This window comes from Chenopodium quinoa, unplaced genomic scaffold (genome assembly GCF_001683475.1).
Source record: "Chenopodium quinoa cultivar QQ74 unplaced genomic scaffold, ASM168347v1, whole genome shotgun sequence".
Classification (NCBI taxonomy): domain Eukaryota; kingdom Viridiplantae; phylum Streptophyta; class Magnoliopsida; order Caryophyllales; family Amaranthaceae; genus Chenopodium; species Chenopodium quinoa.
In genome coordinates this window covers 1,240,640-1,265,691 of record NW_018744268.1, presented here as the reverse complement: position 1 = coordinate 1,265,691, position 25,052 = coordinate 1,240,640, and the positions used below count along the sequence as shown (strand labels likewise).

At 36.6% G+C, this 25,052-nt stretch overlaps 1 protein-coding gene across 3 annotated transcripts; it reads right to left on the bottom strand.

The window, feature by feature from the left end:
* Positions 1-13,316: 13,316 nt before the first annotated feature.
* On the bottom strand, positions 13,317-20,197 carry LOC110694871 (probable protein phosphatase 2C 40). Of its 3 annotated transcripts, XM_021872042.1 has the most exons (5): positions 19,841-20,197; positions 18,893-18,969; positions 17,144-18,348; positions 16,354-16,618; positions 13,317-13,719 (listed from the first exon to the last, which is right to left on the bottom strand). In XM_021872042.1, the coding sequence occupies exons 3-5, from the start codon at positions 18,341-18,343 to the stop codon at positions 13,592-13,594; spliced, it is 1,593 nt and encodes a 530-aa protein (XP_021727734.1). In that variant the 5' UTR covers positions 18,344-18,348; positions 18,893-18,969; positions 19,841-20,197; the 3' UTR covers positions 13,317-13,591. The 3 variants fall into 3 exon arrangements, with proteins under 3 accessions (XP_021727734.1, XP_021727732.1, XP_021727733.1); XM_021872040.1 differs by lacking the exon at positions 18,893-18,969 and having other exon boundaries at positions 19,841-20,195; XM_021872041.1 differs by lacking the exon at positions 19,841-20,197 and having other exon boundaries at positions 18,893-19,834.
* Between the last annotated feature and the right edge of the window lie 4,855 nt (positions 20,198-25,052).

Here is a 25,052-nt window from a genome sequence, read left to right as displayed (position 1 = left end):
GCTGCTAGCATTGGTGCGCTAGCATGCACCAGCCAGCGTAGGCTCGGCTTAGTGTGCATGCTAGCCACCTATGCTAGTAAATTATGCCCCTAGCACTCGGATGCTCGGGGCATTCCGATGCTAGGGGTATTTTGGGTAATAATGTCAATTTATTATTATTTGCGCGTCTCGTCTTTTATTTTTTTGACTCGACTTCAGACGCTCGGTTTCAACGCTCTAAGCTCGAATTTCCGACGTCTAAATATTTAATACTCAGGTGACTCATTAATTTCTTCCGAATTAATTCATCGTGTTGGTTTGTTAATTGCTTGGGTGTGACCCGAAGGGTTCAGTCAAGATTAAGTTGTAATATTAATATGCATTAATATTACTGATCGGAAGCGGCCTCCACTTAGGCATTCCGATCACTTGACCTTACTGAATATATTAGCTTTCTAATAATTCTAAACCAACTATCAGAATAATACACTTTGTTTGAAGGACACCATTCCTTTCAATCTCCCACTTGTCCTTCCGGACAAGTGCACATTCAGTGTACAACCCTTTTCCTATGTCTCTTCACGTCTCTTCATGAACTACAGGGCAAGATTATTTGTCTTCCCTTTTACTTCCAGAAGTGTTTCTTGAAATCCAAGTTTGACTGTTAATAAGCATATGATTTCTAAAATCCATCTGAGCACGGCCATGCATTTTAACAGTCTTGCTCTTCAAGAGCCCTTGTAAACAACAAGACATGTTCCCTATTATTAGTAGGGGGAAATTTCCAGTCTTGTAATGTAGCTTCTCTTACTAAGAAGACCTAGCCGCCTGATAGCCTTCGTTATAATCCCCAAATACGGCAGACGTTTGGCCGACATCAAAAACGGACTAGTACTCAAACAAGAGACCTCACAAGACTCATGGTCGAGGAAAAGAGTTCCGATAGCAATAATAAGAAATATACTTATGACAATTTTGAATCTCTTAAAGCATTCTCATAGGTCGATCCAGTATGGTTCTAAACCAATACCTGTGCAAATGATTTATGTCCTTATAGCAAAAGAATTTGTGCTATAAATCATACTACACACTAATCTCTATTGGTTATTAATCGTCCACCATATAAATGACCTTGAATAGGGATAACTTTCGATTAAAATATTCAATGTTCACTTAATAGTTGTTTCTTTATCCAAGACATTGTCTAGATACCCTATTTTGAATATTCTTTAAATCGAATGCACTAATTATTTAATTCTAAACCACAATTAAATAGAAACGGAGTGATTTAAATTGCATGAAAATTTAATTACTCCAAAACTGAATGGTTTATCATAGTGTTTTACATCAACATTGTCCAAAATTTTATTAAAACAATAAAAATAAGGAAATCAAAGCCAGTTTCCAATGTGCTTGATTCCCAATGCCTCAACGTGTTTGTTGTGCTTCACTTGAGACAAAGGTTTAGTGAGTGGATCGGCTACATTATCATCCGTTCCAACCTTGCAAATTCTGATTTCACCTTCTGATTTCCATTCTCTAATCATATGAAATCTCCTCTTGACATGTTCGACCTTCTGATGATCTCGTGGCTAGCCTAAGCAATAGCCTCATTGTTGTCACAATAGAGATCTATTGGACCCTTGATGGAGGGTACAACATCAAGTTCCCCAATGAACTTTCGAATTTAAACTGCCTCCTTAGCTGCCAAGTATTCGTCTTTAGTTGTAGAATCAGCAGTTTTGCTTTGCTTAGCACACTTCCAATTAAATGCTCCTCCATTGAGACAGAATATGTACCCAGACTGTGACTTGAAGTCGTCGCTATCTGTTTGGAAGCTTGCGTCGGTGTATCCCTCAACAACCAATTCATCTCTACCACCATAGACCAGGAATTTATCCTTGTTCCTTTTCAGGTACTTTAGGATATTCTTGGCCGCAGTCCAATGCGCCTCTCCTGGGTCTGATTGGTATCGGCTCGTAGCGCTCAAGGCATGCGATACATCTGGCCTAGTACATATCATGTCATACAAGATAGGTCCAATAAGCAAAGCATATGGAATCTCATTTATCCTTTCCCGCTCATCAAGTGTCTTTGGACACTACTTCTCTCTTAGGGCTATGCCATGTGACATGGGTAGGTGGCCTCTCTTGGCTCCTTCCATATTGAATCGGGCTAGTAACTTATCAATAAAAGTGCTTTGACTCAATCCTTTCATCCTCTTTGATCTATCCCTAGAGATCTTGATGCCTAATATGTACTAAGTCTCTCCCAAGTCTTTCATTGAAAAAAATTTCCGAGCCAAGACTTTACAGACTCTAATAACGGAATGTTGTTTCCAATGAGCAAAATGTCGTCGACATATAAGACTAGGAAGGCGATGTCACTCCCACTGACCTTCTGGTAAACACAAGACTCATCTGGATTTTTGATAAAACCAAACTTACTAATGGCTTCATCAAATCGCAGATTCCAACTTCTGCTTGCTTGTTTTAATCCATAAATGGACTTCTTAAGCTTGCATACCTTTCTAGCATTATTTTGGTCGAAAAAACCTTCATGATGTGTCATGTACACAGTTTCTTCCAAAATTCCATTGAGGAAGGCACTTTTGACGTCCATCTGCCATATTTCGTAATTGTAATATGCAGCAATCGCTAGAAGAATCCGAACGGACTTAAGCATTGCAACTAGAGAAAAGGTTTCATCGTAATCAATACCATGAACTTTTCTGTAACCTTTTGCTACCAATCTAGCTTTGTAAATGAATACATTTCCATCTTTGTTGGTTTTCAACATGAAAATCCATTCACAGCCGATAGGTGTGTAACCTTCGGGTTAATCAACCAAGTCCCATACTTGATTTTCAAACATGGAGTTCATTTCAGATTTCATGGCCTCTTGCCATTTTGTAGAGTCGGGGCTCATCATTTCTTTCTTGTAGGTTGCCGGCTCAACTCCATCCATGATTAGGATGTCCTAATTTTCGGTTAAAAACAATCCGAGATATCTATCAGGTTGAGATCTTGGCCTTTGAGACCTACGTAAGTTAATGGACTGAGCATTTGCATTGTTGATTTGACTTTGCATATTTTGACTTTGACCAATGTCAATAGATGCTTCGTGAGCACTTTGATTGTCAATTTGTCCTTGTTGCTCGTCCTCTCGAACTTCATCGAGTTTGATTTTCCTCCCACTTGTCATTTTGCAAAGATGCTCCTTCTCCAAAAAGACACCATCACGAGCAACAAACACTTTGTTCTCGGATTTGTTGTAGAAGTAATACCCCTTGGTTTCTTTTGGATAGCCCACAAAGAAACACTTGTCAAATTTTGGATGAAGTTTGTTAGACATGAGTCTCTTGACATATGCTTCGCATCCCCAAATCTTAAGAAAAGTCAACCTTGGAGGTCTCTTCGTCCATAATTCATATGGAGTCTTTTCTACAGCTTTTAACGGAGCAAGATTCAGTGTAAGTGACGTAGTTAAAAGTGTATGTTCCCAGAAAGAGATTGGAAGTTCACTAGGACCCATAGTCGATCGTACCATGTCTAACAAGGTTCGATTTCTCCTTTCGGATACTCCGTTCCATTGAGGAGTTCCTGGATGTGTCAATTCTGAAAGTATGCCATGATCTTTTAGATGGTCATCGAATTCTTGGCTCAAGTATTCACCTCCTCGATCTGAAATCCACCTCACTCTGAAATTCTTTGAATTTATCAAACGATTCAGATTTGTGCGACATGAGGTAGACATATCCATATCTATTATATTCGTCCGTGAAGGTTATAAAATACCGATAACCATTCCTTGCGGGTGTACTCATTGGCCCGCATACATCGGTATGTATTAGGCCTAATAAGTCAGCGGCCCTTTCTCCTAACTTTGAGAATGGTTGCTTTATCATCTTGCCTAGTAAACATCCTTCGCAATTCTCAAATGATTCTAAATCGAATGAGTCTAGAATGCCTTCTTGTAGAAGTTTCTTGATGCGTTTGATGTTAATTTGGCCAAGACAAAAATGCCACAAGAAGGTTTGACTAGACTGTGTAGTCTTAGCCTTCTTAGTGGGATTTTTGACGTTATAAATATCTTTGTCTAAACATAGCACATAAAAACATTTTCAGAATGTGCCGTACCATATAAAACATTATCAAGATAAAATGAACATGATTGGTCTTTTACTCGAAATTAAAAACCTTTGGCGTCCAATGCCGAAATTGAAATAATGTTTTTGGTGATGTTGGGAACACAATAAACATTGTCAAGTTCCAAAACTAGCCCCGTAGGCAAAGACAAACTAAGAGATCCTATGGATATACCACCAATCCTTGCTTCATTTCCTACCCAGATATCGATCTTTCCCTTCGCTAGCCTCCTAGTGTTCCTTAGTGCCTGAGAATTAGAACAAAGGTGTGAGCCACATTCGGTATCTAATACCCATGAAGTTGTGCTAGTGAAGTTAAAGTCTATAACGTAAATACCTGATACAAAGGCAACGGTTCCGTTCTTCTTATCTTCCTTGAGCTTGAGGGAGTCTCTCTTCCAATGTCCCTTCTTCTTGCAATAGAAGCATTCGGAATAAGACTTAGAAGATGCTACCTTCTTCTCCTTGTTGTCTTTGGTAGCTTTCGGCTTAGGCGGAAAGTACTTCTTTCCTTTCCACTTGAAGCCTTTCTTCTTTTTGCCTGCCCGTTTAAACGGCTTGCCCTTCTTGATCATAAGCATATCATGCTTTCCCTCATCTTTGAGCGTCTGCTCAACTTGCTTCAGCATACCATGAAGTTCAGTGAGGGTTTTCTCCATGCTATGCATGTTGTTGTTCATTTTGACCTGATCATAGCCTTTGTGAAGGGAATGGAGAATGATGTCAATAGCCATCTCAGTTGAGTACCCCGCATCAAGCCTTCTCATGTTCTCAAATAATCCGATCATTTTGAGCACATGTGGGCTGACTGGCTCTCCTTCCTTGAGCTTAGTCTCAAGGATCTGCCTGTGGGTTTCAAACCTTTCAGTTCGAGCCTGTTCTTGAAACATATTTTGTAACTTAGAAATGATCTCATAGGCCGATTCCTTCTCGAAGAAGGTTTTCTGAAGTTCAGGAGACATAGTGGCTAGCATAACGCACTTGACATCCCGATCGGCCACTTGCCATCGGTTAAGGGCAGCTTGAGTCACCTCCTCATTGGGAGCCTCGGGCATTTCCTCATCAAGGACATACTCTTTCTGTTCTTGCATAAGACGATGCGCAAATTTCTTTACTAATCAAGGAAATTGATCCCACTCAACTTCTCCTTATCGAGAATTGAGCGTAATAAAAACTGGTTGTTTGAGTTGTATGAAGACATGATTATACAATTGAAAGAATTTTAAATGAAAAACCATTCAAAAAGCTTATATAATATTGAATTTTATTCATGCATATTTCAATACTTATTTGACGTTTTATTTACACATAAAATTGTCCCCATTTTGAGAAAATAAGACGATTCCAAGATCCAAGGGATCAACAAGTATTTTAGGCATGCTTTGGCTTGTCCTAACACTTGTTATCCCAAGGTAAGAATTACCTTGCTAATGACTCCAAGCCATTCTTGGCTAGGTAATCGTCGCATCCAATGCATCTTGACGATGTATCTCTTTTGCCACGACATGTAAGGACTCCTCACTCATACCGATGAGTTCAACTAAAACCATCTTGCACACCCGGTGTGCCTCACCAACCTCAAAGTAGTAATGGTGCCTCGCTTTGGCGTAGCCCACCATTACACCCATTCGGTTCGTAAGTGTTGTTTTGGAAATGCAAGTTTTAACTCAATATTATTAGGGACCTAGGACTTTTATGTTGGTTGATTTAAGTGAACTTAACTAATCATCACAACATTTTGAAAACCTACACATGCATCTATCATATCATTTATATATAAGCACAAGCATAAATACATAAAGCATAAATATAAGATGCATATTGGCAACTAGCATGACCATTTGAATTCTTCAAGTCTTCAAAAGGTCTTCTCTTGCAACTTCATGGCTTTGTCTTCCAAGAACCTCCGTCTTCAAAACGTAACCAAATTATGCAACTACTAGTATCTACGATTAGAATTAATCTAAATATTAAGGTACAAAAATACTCAACGGTACGTAGACCGTATTTAGATTTACAAAAATACATCACGGCACGCAGTCCGTATTTTCTATCCTAATCGGGTCCCACTAGTTGCCATTTCATAAAACCTGTGAGAGAGTATACATTTCATTCATCCATTCACTATATGTGAATGGCCCATGCATTTTACAACAAACAAGTAATAATGCATTAAACACGCTCTTGCACTAGTAACTAATTTAGGTGGTTAATCCGATTAACACCCCTAATTAAAACTAGTCAAAGTTGTTTAACCGATTATGTAATTGACGTAATTAATAATTGAAGCTCCCACTAAATCCCGCATCCATCTTAATTTATCCATTAATTAAGCCGGTAGAACCCAAAATTTGTCAAAATAAATTTTGCCAATGCCTCTCAAAAATCGAGCCTAGCCTCCAAAAATTTTAATTAAAACAAACAAGATAAATTAAAATAAATAAAACGGCTAAAATGCAAATATTATTGCCTTATCATGTGGTATATGTGCTAATCAAGGGGAGGTGCGCAAAAGCTTTCTAGCTATGCACACCATGCCGCAAGCCTCGCAGCACACCCCCGCACACCACTGCCGCACCATCCCACGCACGAGCAGCAAGCCCGCACCAAACAGTGGCTAGCACGCAAAGTTATGCCGCTGTGGCACGCTGCTGCTTGGCAATGGTGCTTGCTGCCTCGGCGCACCAGCCATGTACCATCAGTGGCGCGCACCAAGCATCAGCGCTTGGCAGCCACATGCGAGCTGCTGTGCAGCCTAGCTAGCCGAAGGGTGTTGTCTTGGTTTGCGTGCCATACTCTCGGGTTTTAAAACCCGATTTTGCGTGAGTTAAAAATTAATTCTAAATTACTTTAAGAACTAATGTAATGTGCAAAATGAAAATTAAACAAGTCTAACTTAAATAAAATCCATCCATGTGCACTTAACCAAAATAATTCTCAAGAACCATTCTTTAATTAAATTGGTTTAACTTGGTGCAACAAAATAAATAAGGCAATTTCTCATTATTAATTTAATCAATTTAAATTAATCTTGAGATTTTGACAAAGTAAGAGGGAGTTGGAAAAATATGAACTTTAATGTTCAAATGAAAAATCCAACTACTAACATTTGTGAATTCTTGAAAAATTATATCTTCCAATATGAAGATTAACAAATTTCTATCACAAAGTTTGAAACTTTTTGTTTCCAATCAACAAAAAATGATTAAAACAACAAATTTCAACATAAAATTCATGGAATTTAGTAGCTTTTAAAGTTTCAATCACTTAACAGAATTAAAGATTGAATCTTTAGCACTTTAGAAGCCTCAAAAACAAAATTTTCACACTTAATGCAACTAATTTGCAATTATGTGAAAAATTAAACCAAGCTTTCAAACACAAATTACCACCAAGTAATCATGCCTAAAAGAGGTTTAAAATTGCATATAAAATATGTATTGAACCAATTACATAACCACCATAAATATGTAATTAATTTTCAAGGTTAGAAAGACTTAAAATTTTTCGTAAAAACAAAAAACCCCTCGAAAAATGCATTTCTGGTCGTTTTTTTTGCTAAAAATCGAGCCCTGAAAGATTAAACCATTTCCAGAACGCCTTTTCCACCCAAATTTCACTATTTTTGGGTCGAAATCTGGGTTCGAGAGCTGAAGTCAACTCTAATACGAAGTTAAAATGGATAATACGAGCTACTAATATAATTATCAACTTATAACAAGAAAAATTAAGCCATAAAAAATACCTTGAAAAATATGATAACTAAAATAAACGAGCGGGGCTCCGATACCGCTGTTGGGGTTTCGTGAGTCCCACTCACCGCGGAAAAACCCGAGCCAAGGATCACGTTCGCAATAAATAATATCAATAATGCATAAATTAACACAAAAGGGCAAAATAGGAAATTTACCTTTTATCCCGTGCTTCGCCCCACAAATTGGGCTCTTACTTGAGAAGCTTAGCCCCGAAAATACGAGAGCCTCCAATGGAGATATACCCGCAAAAACAACTACCAACTTTTAGGTTCGTTACCTCGAGGTTAGCGAGGTCCGACTAAAACCCGAGTATTATATGAGTTTAAGAGTTTTTGCTAATGCAATGCTCTATTGAACTCCTACTCAAGCACTCTCCCCAAAAACCCAAGGTGGGTATTTATAGGGAGGAGTGAGAGTGGGAATTTCTATCCCATAAATGTGGGAGCATGAAATTCCACAATTTATTTTAAAAGCTAAATTAAAATAAATAAACAAACTAATAATAAATCTACAAGTGTCACTAATACATGTAAAGGGAAGTGAGGACCACTTGGAGAGTATGGGACCATACTTGTTCCCCACTCCATACTCTCCTTGTGCCACATGTCCCTCACACTTAAACCCTCCCTTCACATGCTTCCCCTTAGCCCACAACCCAGCTACCCGCACCAAGGTGATGCGGGCTGCTGCTGCTCGCAGCTAGCAAGCCTCGCACGCTTGTGCGGGCTGCTGCTGCTTGCGGCCAGCAAGCCACGCACACCTTGTGCGGGCTGCTGCTGCTACTTGCGGCCGTGGCTACCCTTGGCTGCTAGCATTGGTGCACTAGCATGCACTAGCCAGCCTAGGCTCGGCTTGGTGCGCATGCTAGCCACATATGCTAGTAAATTATGCCCCTAGCACTCGGATGCTCGGGTCATTCCGATGCTAGGTGTATTTTAGGAAATAATGTCGATTAATTATTATTTGCACGTCTCGTCTTTTATTATTTTGACTCGACTTCCGACGCTCGGTTTCGACGCTCTAAGATCGAATTTCCGACGTCTAAATATGTAATACTCAGGCGACTCATTAATTTCTTCCGAATTAATTCGTCGTGTTGGTTTGTTAATTGCATGGGTGTGACCCAAAGGGTTCTGTCAAGATTAAGCTGTAATATTAAATTATGCATTAATATTACTGATCGGAACCTGCCTCCACTTAGGCATTCCGATCACTTGATCTTACTGAATATATTAGCTTTCTAATAATTCTGAACCCACTATCAGAATAATACACTTGTTTGAAGGATACCATTCCTTTCATCAAGGTATAAACGTTCCAAGAGTTTTGGTGCGTATCCTCTTAGACTTTACGTGATTTATCAAGTTAACATAAGATGACATCAACCAAACAATCAAGAATAAACGTAATAACATTCAACACTTACTTCCTATTCATTCTTGAATTAATTAGTGACCACATACTATCTATCTATATCTATACTTAGTATTTAAAAACACAAACCACAAATTTTTCATATGACACATGGCATTACAACTCACAAGTCACTAATCACCCCATATTCCACATGTCACCTCCCTTAATATATACTTCGTATGTTTATGTATTTATGCAATCTACAACTTGCAAATTCAAGTAAAAAATGAAGTGTTTTATTTCTACCATAATAAAATAATGTTTAATTAATTAGTAAACATTACATAAACATATGAATTACTAGAAAAATTGTCTTTTCATATCCTAAACTTTAAATATAATTTAAACTGATATGTCATTTCATATCCCACATTCTTCATGTATATATATCTAACAAATTAAAATTCCTTCATGTTCTTTCACATTTCTACCCTTACTCTTTTTTTCTCTTATGTTTTAGAAATGAAACAATTATGGAGTACTTTGCATACCTACATATAAATATAATTAAACCAAGTAATAACCCGTGCATTGAACGGACTAAGTAGCTAGTTTATTTTAATTAAGGTTCCTTGCCTAGTTTTGTGCATAAAATTGCACAATTACTACCTTGGTGCTTAGAATGCACAACTAAACTCCTTGACTCGATCTTAACTTACTTGAGTGAGTAAATAAATAAACTAACTTCCTTGACTCAACACCAATAATCAATGGGTGATAATAAAATTCATCAATCATGTTCAATAATTCTAATTATAGCTCTTTTAAATATACAAAAGTCTTGCTTAATAATTTCATGCTTCCTTGATATTCAAAAATAAAACATACTTCCATGATTCAAATATATTCAACTTGTATCATGCTTCAAATATTATATTCACATGCTTACATAATAATTCATGTTCAACCAACATCAATTCCAAGCATATAATCAACCAAACGTGCTACTAATTCATCACTTTAATCACAATTTACAATCCTAGTATGACACTACGAATACACAAATATTCTTGTGCACATACGTACCTTGAATAACGCTTTAACTCGGCCACACTTGCTAGAAATCACCTAGCTCAAAACTTCCTAAAATTAAAAATACATAACTATAATTAATCCACTATTCTCACAAATTTCCAGCAACTAAATACTATTTGAATCATACTCATCACCCCTTTTAATGGCAATAAAGCCATGAAATTTTTTCTTTAAGTGGGTACTTTAAATCCTTTCAAAAAGACTTGATTTTCATTACTTAAATAAAATTCCAACATGCTTATTTAGTATAAAACGTCACTTTTAGACTAGGAAATCATATATAAATTATTAAATCCTTTTTCCTTTTTATGGGTAATCAAACTCTAACTCCATTATTAAAAAATAGTGTGTGTAAATAAATTCCAGCATTAAATTGAAGGCTTTAAACTCATCAAAAACATTATTAGACCATGAATTAATCAACAACAACTACCTAGCCTCAATCCCTAACCAATTATACAAAATCCCCAAGTTATAGGATTTTTTGGGATTTTTAATTTAATAATAATCTGAAATTTATGTTAATATATTAGCAACATCAAAATCCCGAAATCAATAACAAAACATAATAAAAATCATGCAGTTAAAACACTAAAACAATATAATTAATTTTAGGATCAAAAAAAGTTTTTTTTTCATACACACAAACCATAAATGAGAGACAGAAAGAGGAGGAAGTGCGCCGGCCGCCAGCTGGCTACCGGCGCTGCTGCTGCCGTCGGTGGTGGTGGTGGTGGCGTCGGTGTGCTGGCCGCGCAAGAGGAGAGAGAAGGAGAGAGTGTGTGGCATGGGATTTAAGGGGAAAAAAGAAGAAAAGGAAAAGAAAAGAGAGAAAATAAAGAGAAAACCTTTTAATTTTTTTTTTTTTTTTTTTTGTGAAACCTGACAATTATGAACTTGTGTGGAAAAATCTTGAGATTTTAAAGTATTTATACTCTCCTTTATAAAATAAAACTCATTTTTAGAACTTTGTCATTACTAATTCCTACTCCCTTACACATTCTCCCTTTGGGCCAACTTATTGACAATTAGTTGGTTCACTCATTTAAATAGGATTGACCCAATTAAAAAAAACTTTTGTTGCCTCAATTTATGATTCATTTTATTTATACACACTTACAATATATTTAAATAAATAATTTCTTGTTAAAATGAATTAAATTATAAATAAAATAAATAATTTTTATATATATAAGTATATTAAAATACAGAGTATTACATATTTATAGGGGGTGGGAATTGTGCCCCCTTAGGGTTACTACCCTAGAATTTTGTGCTTCGATTGGCGACGCAATAAGAAGAAGGCACGTGTCCTGGGGAGGCGCTGTTTTGCGGCTTTCTCGGGATTTGGGCCTCTTGATGTAAGGAGACCCTTTACTCTCTTTTTCATGTGCTCCTTTTTAGGGTTTTCACATGTCATCTTCTCATAGGTACATGTGATGCCTTTAAATTTGGGCCATGTGTCTATGGGATTGGACCACGTATTGGGGGTATTTTTACCCTAAACACTATGTTTTATATGGATCACTTTCATGTATAAAATGGGTAACAATTTGCGCCTACAAAGGGTAACGTTTTTGTATAAAAAGGGTAACATCTATGCGTCTGAGCATACAAAAGGGTAACATTTGTGCGTACTAAAAATCACATTTATGCATAAAAAGGGTAACATTTGTGCATTCAAAGGGTAACTTTTTTGCATACAACCTAAATTTTCTCAAGTCTAATTCGTGTTAATTTTAATCAATTATGGGTCGATTATACAAGAATATGTATTTTAATTAATAAGAAGGTTTATTGTATAGAAACTATCTTCAGTTTCATTTGATTTGGATGTTTGTTCTGTATTTGAATCAATTGATTTACGAGGAAACATTTAATTTTCTATATGTGTCAGGATTTTTATTATCGTCAAAAATTAATTGGAAGATATTCATCTCCAAAACTATTTGTTTCTTCTTCTTCTTCTTCTTTTTCTTCTTCTTCTTCTTCTATAATCGATCGGTTTAAATTGATTTCAACAAAAGAATTCGATTTCTCAAAATCACCTAACAATGGAGTTTCAATTTGCCTCTGATTTTGTAGAAATTTAAGGATCAAATTAATGCAATTTGAGGTATTGAAGTTCGCAGATGAACTCTCCATTGATGATCAAAGCCTCAAGGAACTCGAATTCGCGTTATCTGTCTGCGTTTTCTCACTTTCAAATTCGCGTGAATTTGGCATTTTGGACAAGTTTTTCAAAACTGGTGGCAGTCTCTCTCCATGGTTGTCCAAAAGTAACCAAACAAAAAGCGGAAAGCCAAGATCTCTTTGTTATTCACTAAAGTTGTTTCTTGCTACGCGAATTGGATGATCGAAGCATACTAATACTTTCAAATCCACCAGTCGGGTACGAAGACAGGGGAGAAGGCTAATCTCTCTCCTCCATTGTTGTTCTTTAATTTCTTATTTTGAGCTCTAATTTGATTTTCGCGTGTTTTATAGAAATTGAAAAAAAAATGTAAATTAGCTCACACGTGTGCGTGCCGTCGATTAACAATAAATTTATTGTAAATCGGGGATATGTAAAAGTTTTTGTAGGAGGGGGGACCAAGCAAGCAACATGGATCAATTAGAAGGTGGTATCGAAATTTCAATCAGTAATTAAACAGAATATTCTACGTTTCTTAGAAAACTTCCATGGCAAGAATTTCTGAATCATTAATTTTTGAAAGGCTACCAACTATAACTACGAAATTTTTTGGCTAAACTGCACTAAAAGTTTACTAGTCCCTTTGTAAACAACAGGTATGATACACTTCATTATATGCATCAAAAATTTGAAACGTTGAAAAAACGAAACAGGTTGTACATGACAGTTTGCTCTAGACAAAATCCAGCATCAATTTCATCAAAATCGTTCATCAGACCATATTTTCAAGAAGCTCAATTATTTCAGTTTGACTACCATGACCACGTATGAATGCAAAATTGCAAATATCTTCCAAAATGCTGCAAAGAAGTGAAAATCAAATATTTACCGAGCTGATCCTCCAAAAATCATAAGAGAAAACCTACCTACATTATCATTATCATCATCATCATTACACATGGACACTAAAATTTTTCTGGTCATGGACCCAGGAAAAGGGGGAAAGACAATTCAGTCTTCTATCGTTCCAGCACTCCGAAACAAAATTTCCTCCAAAACTAGGAGGGCTGATGAATCATTCAAAATTTATATATACAGTTATAGGATGAAACTCGTACATGAAACTCACAAACATGTTGAAGCTTTTAAAGTGCGTGGATTTTGTCCTAGGATGATCACAATTACAGTCACATCATCGTGATATTTTCTCCTCCTTCCTGGTGGAATATTCAAGAGCTCTTCCATGCTGAATCCTGGGAGAGCACAAATAAAAACATTAGATAACAATTAAGAGCCTAATTAGGGTTTTTAAAAGTTGTAATTATAAAAAAATCAACCAAGATCAATAGATAAATTAATTAGTTATTCAAAAACTTGAACTTCAGATGATTTATGATGCCAAAGAAATTAATGAATGCTTTGTTTTTAAAAGTGTTACCCTATGTTATCCGGACTCGAGTACCCATGTTCGACACGAATACGTGTCCAAGTGTGCAACTCGACTATTTTATGAAAAGGAAAAAAAAAACACTTTGATTTTGAACTAAAATGAAGTGCAAGGTGTCATACCCATATCTAAGTGTCGAGCGTTCAACGCAGGTACTTGAGGTAAAATAAAGAGTTTAAGTAACATAGGTGTTACCATTTTGACAAATAGTATTAGCCATTAGGTAGTTTAATGGAGTATAGTACAATTGGATGTAACTGATATAGTTCTAGTATCAAACAATTGTAAGAAAAGATAGTGGAATTAATAGATTATTGTAGAGTAAGCTATGTGAGATGAGAGGAAATTATACACTTAAAAAAAAAAAAAAAAAAAAAAAAAAAAAAAAAAAAAAAAAACTCAATATGAATGGATCTGTGATATGAGTGGGGACTACGAGAGGGCAGAGATATAATATTAAAAGATTGTCATTTGCCAAAAAAAGTGAAAAACATATATATATATATATATATATATATATATATATATATATATATATATATATATATATATATATACACACCTTATGTTCTAACTATGTTTTAAATTTTTTTTCAGTTTATGTTCTAAAGTTTTTCTTATATCCTAAATTTCTTTTACTTATGTTCCAAATTATTTCCTACTCTGTATGTTCTAAATTTTTTTTAAGCTTATGTTCTAAATTATTTTTTTAGCTTATGTTCTAAATTTTTTCATATGCTATAAATTATTTTTTCAACTTATGTTCTAAATTATATTTCTTATGTTTTAAATTTTTGTTTGCTTATATTATAAATTTTTCCCATCTTCTAATTTTTTTTTTCTTATGTTCTAAATTATTTCGACTTATGTTCTAAAATTTTTCCATTATTCTAATTTTTTTTTTAATGTTCTAAATTTATTTTTCCTGAGATTGGTTCTTATATAAAATTGAGTTCTTATATAAATGAGGTTTCTTACATGAGCCTAAGTAATCTTAACCATTCATTTAAAACAATCTAACTACTGGGATTGAAAAATATTAATTCATACTCTTTCATACCATCAAACCCAGTTTCATATAATTCTTCAGCCTTTCTCTCTCTCTCTTCCTTCCACAAGCATTCTCTCTCATAAAATTATGGATTCTTGTTTTTATTTAACAATTAATTGTAGTATAATTAATTCAAATTGATTATTACAATATTTGGCTGCAATTTTATTGAATTATGAAGACATTATAGAGTTCTAGAGAATCAAATAGTTGCCGACATATATGTTGCGGTTATATATTTTTGATCTAATTGCAGGTTCTACTCTCTGCTCAAATAGTTGATTAAGTTGTTTTTCAACCAATCAAAATATTTGCACATTCAATGTAATTATATAGCACATTTAATTTTAAATTTATGCATATTTGAAGTTTTTTAAAAATAATTATGCAAATTTAGCCATGAAAATATGCACATAGTTGAAAAAATATATGAACATATTGCTAGACTAGTATTCTGTCATAGGCAGTTAATTCTGTTGGATTAGGATTAAGAATTATATGGTCATATAAAATTCTAGAAAAACAAATACAACACACATGATTTTTTTTTCCCTCACATTTTCTTTAAAATATATGCACATTTAGTACAAAAAATTTGGACAAAAAATCCTTCTCATTTGACCCTATATATAATTTAATACTAAATGTGCATTTTTTTTAAACTGAATGTGCATAATTGTTTTTCAAACTGATAAAATTTTTTAATTTTCTAGAAAAATGAAAATCATGCACATTTGTTCAAATATTATGCACATCAAATTTGATTCAAATTTTTTTTTTGCACAGTTAGTTAAAAAAATATGCACATTTAGTACAAAAATTATGCACAAAAACTCTTCCTCATTCTTCTCATTTTAAGGAACTTCTCATTTGACATCACTTAAACAAACTTAGAGAGAGTATATGTTTCAAGTTTTTTCTTCATAAGACAATGAACTTATCCGAGTTTGACCTAGCACAAATTAGCTGTATCACAAAGGATAAGAGAGTGACAGTATTTTGTCAATTTTTTATAAAGTAAATCAAGTTTATGAAACAGATAAGTAAAACAGATACAGGGGACTAATTAGATGTAGTGTTATGGTACTAGGACAAAGCTATTTGCTAGCTTAATCTACCAAGCAGTCCAAACCAGAGTAGGTGGATCTTAATTTAAACTAAGGTCTTATACTTTCAAATTCGACTTAAGGTATGCATTTTGTGGCAATTTTCCCAATTTATCTACAACAGTAGTAATATCACAAAATGAGAATTTAATTTTGTGACATTAAAAAAAGAAAAAGCAGATAGAAGAATCATAAAGCATACACGACTGCAAATGGAACAATTCAGTGAATGGTACCATCTTGTTATATGTAAAAACTACATTGACATAACAAGAAAACATACCTGCACAATCTGCAGCTCTAATGACAAGTTGTTCCAGCAGAAACTTTGCTGGATCACCCGAAGGATTTTTCAATATGAACAAATGCACCAGTCTAACGACTTCTTCATTGGTAAAAAAGTCAAACAAACCATCACTGCCAAGTACAACAAAGCGATCTGATCTTGAGATTCTGTGAACGTTGATAGAAGGACTTGTGGAGACATAAGGAGGACTTATCAAATTTCGAACTCTGAGAATTCCCATCAATGCATCATTCAATACTTTCTGCAAACACCCACAACAACATTTTATCGAAGCTCACAAAAGAGGGGGTAATCATTGTGCCAATGCCACTTTAAAATATAATCTCGTATTTAATTGTGTCGATCAGTTAACCTAATTAGTATTTGTAGTAGTCACTCGATTGAGTCGATTCTCACATGAGACTGTAGTTAAAAGAACACAGGATTGACTGTTACTTGTATAAGAACTAATTTGTCGCATAAAATTGTTATAAGAAAATAATAATAAATAGATAAAATAAAAAGGACAAACATAATTCAGACGCCTTTTCAAGTTTCAGCTCTCCAATAAAGACCTGAGACAGAAAGAGTACTCCATATCACTACAGAAAAAGGCTAAATGGAAACCATAATTTATTAAATCTAACTAAAACTTTCTCTTAGACATTTTCATCACTACAAAGTTAACGACTAAATTAGAATTAGCAGCATGGCACATTGAACAGTAAGTCAGCAACTACGTCAGTAGTTTAATAAATAATATGCCCTAAACTAAGTTATTACTGACCTTCTTCAAGTAACCAACACCAAATGCACGAGTGACCTTCAGCTTTCCTTTCACTTTCCCTGCAGTAATTGTTGAAGGATCATCACGATGATTTGATACAAGTTTAGATCTCTCAACTTCATTGTCAGTAGTATGAATATCAGTAAGTTGGATTGCTTTTAAATTTATAGTCTCTCCAACATCACAGCCACTGCTCTGTGTAGCAACAACAACTCTACTATCACCTAAATTCATTGTATACAAATCTTTCCCAACAAGCAGTGCAACCAAAACACAAGATCCAACAGAAACGAGATCAGGGCGGTCTTCCATATCCTGCTCAACCATGGACAGGAAGTCAATCTCAGCTTGATTAAGAGCGCGTTGGAGACACTCTAGCACCCCTTTTTTAAAAAAATCTGATGATGTGTCTATCTCGGTATTACAACTGTGACTTGAAGCATCAAAGTTGACATCCTTTCTACCACCTATTCTTAATATCTTTTTCCCAAATCTAGAAGTATTGTCATCATCTAGCACATTCTGGAACAACTCATCTGAAGCAAAACAATTAGATACTTCAGCTATATCATCTTTATTATCCCAATTAAATAAGTTGAAGTTCATTAGAAAAGTATCATATAATGTCCCAGCTAGGAAATCAGCTGCATCTCTCCCATTGAACCCATCATAAACCCCACAAAAGAGCCATCCATCTTCTTCAGAGCAAACAGCAATAACCCTATCTTCACCTGCAGCTCCACCAGCAACTTGCACTTCCACAGCGTTGAGAAAGCCTTCTTTTGGGGATGGAGCACTCATGAACTTAAGATATGAGTCACTTTCAGGCGATTCTCCTAGAGAAGATGGACTAACACTCAAATTTGACAAAGTACTCTGGAGAGAAGATGACAATATATCCACTTTTGAAGAAAGTGATGGAGAAGATGGAATCCTGCGGAATGAATTAGGTGAGTCCCAACTCGGCAGTATCTCTGAGCCTATTATGCCGTTGCAGATGTTTGTGTTTGCTAATGTAGTGTTAGCACTTAATGCAGCACCAGAAAGACAGGAGAAAGATCTGCTAGTTCTTCTAAGCCGAGCCTTAGGAACGATTTCATATCCATCGGAATCTTCACAGATGGCCTTCTTTCGAGCACACTGATAACCAAAACTCACTTTAATTTCACCATCAGCAGAACTAACAGGTTCACCAAACATTGCACCTGTGGACGAATAACAATGATACACAGTAACTTTTCTTTGAAAATATTATCTAACTTGAAATAACACTTAAGGTCATCGTGCATTCAGTGACAGAAAATCAGCAATTTTAGCAGTGTAGCTACACAACATCAACCAAAAATATAGTGATATCAATATGTGAAGCAAGCATACTGTATATGAGAAAAACTTATGAACAATGCTACACACTCTCTATAATGCTTCATTTATCAGTTCACTAACCCCTAATCCCTATTTATAAGCCAGCTTAATTTCCCAAAGTGATCCTCACATGGCTCACAATAGACATTTATTGCTAGATAAATAGTTGACAATATAACCAATCCGAAAGGTACAATAAAACAAGAGGGAGGAATTATCATTTAGAAGCATAAATAAGATAATCTTTATCAATAAAATACATTATAACATAATAAACTCCGTAATAAAACAAATAAAAGGAGTAGATAGATATCAAATCAGTAATCATGTAATTTCACTTTAAACAAAAGCAACATTTACATATCAAATTGCAAATATTTGCACCTTGCTAAGTGATACATAGCTTATGCTCACTTCCTTGAAAAACCATCTTATTGAACTATACAAGTCATCCTTCTTTTCTGCATCGAGTGCAAGAAATCGAGTAAATATACTACTCCGGGTACCATTTACCCACTTCATCGGTTTTAGTGCAAACAGAAACGTTACATCTATTGTGAAACAGAGCTAGTATAACACAAACCTCAAAATAATATCAACATATTTGCGAGACATCTCATAACTTCAATGTGCAAGCTTAAAAAACAAAGGCTTGTTTTAGCTTCAATACCTATCTGCTATCTCATCTTAATCAACAGGTATCTCATTCCCTTTCATCTAATAAAACTTTTGACCTAATGCCTAGTTCCCAAAAACTAATTATTTCAATTTATGTAATCAGATCAACATAATTACTTCAATGGGTCAACGATTCCTTCAATTATGTCATGAACTCTTCCTCATACAATTTCAATTTGACAAAATTGTGTCATAACATCTAAAAGTTCATCAAATTCGCTTACGAAAAACAATTATTAATCAATATTCATTAAACCCATCATCAATATCCTTAATTTGTAACCAGTTATCAGATTAACATTAGAAATTAACTGGAATCCAGCGATAAAATACAGTAAATTAAACAAAAAAAATAATAATGAAATCATACATAATTACTTCATTGGGTCAACGAATCCTTCAAATACATCATGAACTCTTCCTTTAACAATTTTAATTTGACAAAATTGTGTCGTACCATCAAAAAGTTGATCAATTTCGCTTACGAAAAACATTTATTAATCAATATGCAATAAAACCCATCATCAATATCCTTAATTTGTATCCAGTGATCAGATTAACATCGAAATTTAGAGATTAACGAGAATTCAGATATCAAATACAGTAAATTAAACAAAATAATAATGAAATCATACAAAATTCGGAAGTTTGTACCTGATATATGATTAATTCTGAAGACCCGAAAAAGGAAAACCGAGATTGCAAAACCAGATATTTAATAATCGAATTACAATTGTGAGTCAAAAGGAGAAGATAAATGAGTGGAACAGAACGGAAGAGAGTGACACAAAAAGATAAACAAAAGGTCAGAAGTGAGAAGTGCAGAATCTTGGGAGACCAACATTAATATCATTCAATTGTTATATAATTCCTCAATTTTTATTTTTATTTTTATTTTTATTTTATTATTTTATTTTTTTATTTTTTTAAGTTGACACCTTTTTATTATCACCCTTAGTCGCCTACCAACCTGTTTTTAACGCTTAATAACTTTAGTTATCAATATTGTGTAATTATAAAAAGTGGATATTAACAAAATAAACATATAAACGATTGACAAGATCCCACATGATTATATTTTATCATATCTATAAATCACAAAAGCGAGTCAAAATGTAATGTATGAATAGTATAAAAGTCAAACAATGTCAACTAAAAAAATGAAGGAAGTACTTATTAGTTAGGAAAAATATACATTAATAATGACAACTATGAGCGATTTACTTCTAAAAGAAGATTTTGTTTGAGTCCGTTTCACGTAAGTCTGGTTAATAATACATACTCCCATCCCTTATCCATTGCCATTAGTTCATTACCCATCCCCTATCGGCGATCGGCTACCTACTCCCTCCCAACTCCCAGTGCCGGCGACCCTCCCCAACCCATCGCCGGGCGCCCCTGCCGCAACCATGGCAGCTTCCAACAATTTAGGGTATCATGAATTCCGGAAGTCCGAGCTTTGATAGGAATTCTCCGCACTTAAAATTGAAGCATCAATGCTTCATCAGTTACTGTCTTCGACCTCCAAAGCCTTTAACCCCTATGATTTTATCAATTGAGTTCGTATTCTGTTGAGGATTAGGCGTAACAGGGCCTTTCTTTTTCGTCGCAAAACTCGCACCTTCATCAGCGTTGCAATCCACTTTCTTAGGCATTCCCCATGTGGATATTAGATTCAGTGAAAGAGACTAAGGGCCTGTTTACATTTACTAAATTGAGCTGAACTAAACTGGACTAATTGGAGCTGAACTGAGTTGAAATGAATATTTCATGAAAGAAGGAAATTAGGAGCTGAACTTTACTGAACTGATTGGAGTTGAGCTGAACTTAAATGAAATGAAATTAAGCTGAAGTGAGCAGGCCCTAAATGGTTAGATATTAGCTCCGTGAGGTCAGGTTTTAATTTCTCTGTTTTTCTCAATTTTTTAGATTAAATTCTTCTCATATGATACATAGAACCTAATATCTATTATATATAAATTATAATATAATTTCTTATATATATAATCTAATATATGAGTATTATAATCTAATTTCTGACAATTAAGATCGAACTAATATCTAACATTTGTAATCTAATACCTGATAAGTATAATATAATATCTGACCATTATTATCTAATTTTTTACACTTATAATCTAACATTTGACCATTGTTTTGGGTGTTTTTGTCCCTCGGGAGAGTTACAGCACGAAGACTGATCCGACGTGAGCTGTACCTGCAAAACAAACGGAGACACCAGTTGGGTGGTGCTCCGCCTCCGACGAGCAAGTTAGTAACTTGAAGGGAGAGAAAAAGGTGCTGAAATTTAGGTGGGTATCTGCTCGGATTCCAAGCTCAGATGTCTCCATCACAGGGTCTGTTTGTAATAAATGGTAAAACGTGACCTCCAAAAGAGGGAAATCTCCCTATTTATAGGGTCCTCGGGATTTGTGCCCCTGATTAGGTCACTGATCCCTAATCATTGGTGGGCTGCGTCACTTTGCGACTTTCTCGGGATTTGGGCCTGAAGGCCGCCATTTTCCCCCTAATTTCTGGAGTGACACGTGTCAGGCAGGGATTGGTCCACTTTGGGCCATCCTGAGGCTGACACATGTCATCCTCTAATTGGACCACGTGGCGGGGTAAAATTACCCTAAAAATTTACCCCTCACAGATGTGACGTGGCACGCCACGTGGCATCTGTAACACATGTCACGCTCCGATTTGTGGTAATTTTACTATCAAAGAGTAACCGTTCGCCTTCCGAGTAAATTACGGGAATGCCCCTGTATTTACCCTCTATATATAGCCGTTTACCCTCGTCATTTTGTACGTTTACAAAAATTTTCAAGAGAGCAGAAGGCATCCGTTTGAGTCAGGCGCAAGCAAGAAAGCTCGTTCTTCATCAACCCAGTCGGACCCGTCTATCTTCAGATATCACATCTAAAGGTACCGTCTCTACCTCTCTCAGCTCTTTTACTTGTTTCACCGCTTGTACATATTTCTCGCAATAAATGGATGCATCACCAACATACACGGCACAGCCTAGGTTAGTGTCCAGCCGGTCACCAGGGATGGCTGAGTCTAGGACTGGGAGTGCCGTCTCGGGGTGTTGGGACCACCCTTTGCCTTGGATTCCGACCATTTATGTGTCTGTGTAGGACACAATGGCTTGACTATGAAGACGACCACCGATCCAAACTACAGAAGCGAGGGCTCAGGCGGCCAAACGCTTGAGGGAGATACGTCTGATCAGAGAAACCAGAAGGCTCTGGAGAGATCCCCTCCGCGTGCCCCTTTAACTCCCGCAGATTCCTTTTTGGAAGAGTGCGACCAAGGCGGCGATGAGGCCATCTCAGCTCCTTTGACCCAAAATAAGGAGGAGACGGAGAGTGACAGCTCCGCCTCCACCTCTAAGAGCAGCGACGACCTGCCCCCGCTTGAGGATAGCGAGGAGGAGGAGAGAAAGAAATGGAGGGAAAAGGACGATCCCTTCAAAATTCACGTCTCCTCCAAGGACAGGATTTAAATGGAGGAGAACCTGAAGAACTTTACACAAATGCACCCGTTAGGAGACGGGTACAGAATCAGAGTGCCGCCTGAGGACGACACCATCACCTGGGAAGACGATCAACAGAACGCCAACAGCTACTTCGGCTGTTATGAGGCGGCGTTCAAGGCCGATCTTCGCTTTCCCCTTCACCAGGCGATGAAGGCAATCTTGAGAGGCTACGGCCTCGGAGTCTGGCAACTTACCCCCAACTCTTGGGCAAACATTTTGGGGTATGTTGCCGCCTGCGAGTTCCAGGGGCTCCAACCCGGCTGGGAAGCTTTTGCTAGGACGCATTATCTTAGCCGAAGCCTAGGTGATTGGAGGGCGTGGTACACTTTAACCACACATCCCCAATACATGATGACCTTGGACAAGGTCTCAAAGTTCAACGGCTGGAAGCACAGGTTCTACCTGATGTTAGCCCCCAGCAAGCGGGAAAACTATGAATTCCGCCAGAACAATAAGAAGCCCGACCTGATGGGCCGGAAATGCGCTCTTCCCCGGATCTCGGATGAGGATTTTGACAAAATCATTGAGGCAGACTTTTTCGGCCTCACAGACGCGACCTTGTCAACTGGAGAAACAATAAAAGTTCCCAAGAACTGGATCCCAAAGAACGCCTGGTTCAGGGACGAGTGTTTCTTAGTCGCCTGCGAGCTAGGACACATGTTTACCAAACGTATGCGCCTGAGTTTACATCCGCCTGTAGTGCTTTTGTGTCAGAATTAATTTATGACATTGACCAATCTCTTTCTTTTTTACTGAAGAAGCTTTAAACATGTTGCAGACGGAGAAGACTCCCAAGCGGTCCTCTGCAGTCATCCCCAAGGAGCTTGCGGAAAAAGCTGCGGCCGCAGTCAAGGCCAAGGTAAAAAACGCCTGACCCTTTCTTAGATTGGTCTCAAAGACTATTTTCTCCGGATGCTAACTTTGACTTGGTTATTTTCGCAGGGGGAGAGGTTGGAAAGACGTTTGAGAAAAATCTCAAACGGGCTAGGGAGGAAACCCCCTCCATTCTCAACAAAACCAAAAAATCCACCTCCGCCTCAACTCTTGGCGCCTCAGCCGGGAATCAACATATGCGGATAGGGGGGCGAAACGAGAGGGTAGGCGGCAGCCTGGGCCTCAACCTCGTCAACCCCTTATCAGCAATCGGGGGGTTCACCACGCTTGCAAACGGCTCCCGCTTGGCCGGCTCTGAAGGTAAGAACCCTTTTGAATCCCCGCCTGAGTTGGGGTGGCATTTGCGAGTGAAATCCCACTCCCAACAGACGTCATCCTCAGACGGTCGGCAATAGATAGGTGCTGCCTTAATTTTGCTCTCATCACCTATTGATTATGGTGCAGATCAATCTCCCCGCTGGCCAGATGTCCAGAAGCATGCCAAGGCCATGCTTGACGCCGTCCACAAGAGGGATAAAGAAAACATCCCTTGGATAGAGACGTTCAATCTGGAACGCATTCTATCCCTTCTTCAAGCATAGAATGACACCAAATTTGTTTGTCGACTTTCCTCAGGCATGGAAAGTATTATCCGGTAGCTTTCTTCAGGCTTAGAAAGCTACCAAGCTCTTCAGTCGGCTTTCCTCAAGAATGGAAAGCGTTTCAACTAATGTCACTCGGTGGATTCCTTCAAGCTTAGGAAGCTGCCAAATTCGTTCGTCACCAATACACTGGTGCCAGATACGTATTCTATCCCTTTACTCTTTTATCTGTGGAATTAACATTTTTCTGCAGGTATCGGCGTATACAGAGTGATTTAGGATCGCAGAACGTCTTAAATAATTCTCCGTCCCTATCGGCTACTTTGACTATCGTTTTCGAAACTGACGTTTCTACAAACTCAGTCAAAGTGGGGGCTTCTGTAGACACCTAAAAATGTCTCCCCAAAACCAAACCCAATAATGAACAACCTTTCACCGCCACTATTGGTCGTGTTCAGTATTTAATCCCGAGAGTGCTTAAAAAATCGTATTTGATTAAATTCGTATCTTTGAACAGTCCATAGATTAGCCTTGATGTTTAGTAAAAGCATAGTTTTAATTTCAGCCCAAACTTATTATTTAATTTTAGCCCAAACATTTTTTATTTTATTGTTTTATTATTTATTTTTGGCCCAAACCTTTTATTTATTTTTATTTAATTATTTTCTTATTTTATGCCCAAATAATAATAAGTAAGAAAAGGCCTGAAATTATCAATCGGCACTTAAAAATGTCGAATGAAATCAGGGTTAAAAAATGTATTTAGACGGAAAAACAGGCTGGAAATTCCCGCGCCACGGCAGGTACCCACCGTGTCACGGGAATCCTTCCCGTCTGACGGTGGGAT

Bases quoted from the DNA above. Each gene is read 5' to 3' on its own strand.
- LOC110694871 (XM_021872042.1), bottom strand. From the start codon at position 18,343: ATGTTTGGTGAACCTGTTAGTTCTGCTGATGGTGAAATTAAAGTGAGT. The intron at 16,619-17,143 runs GTCAGTAATAAC...GGGTGTTTGCAG, and splicing joins GTGTTGGTTACTTGAAGAAG to AAAGTATTGAATGATGCATT. The intron at 13,720-16,353 runs GTATGTTTTCTT...GTGCTCTCCCAG, and splicing joins TAGAGCTGCAGATTGTGCAG to GATTCAGCATGGAAGAGCTC.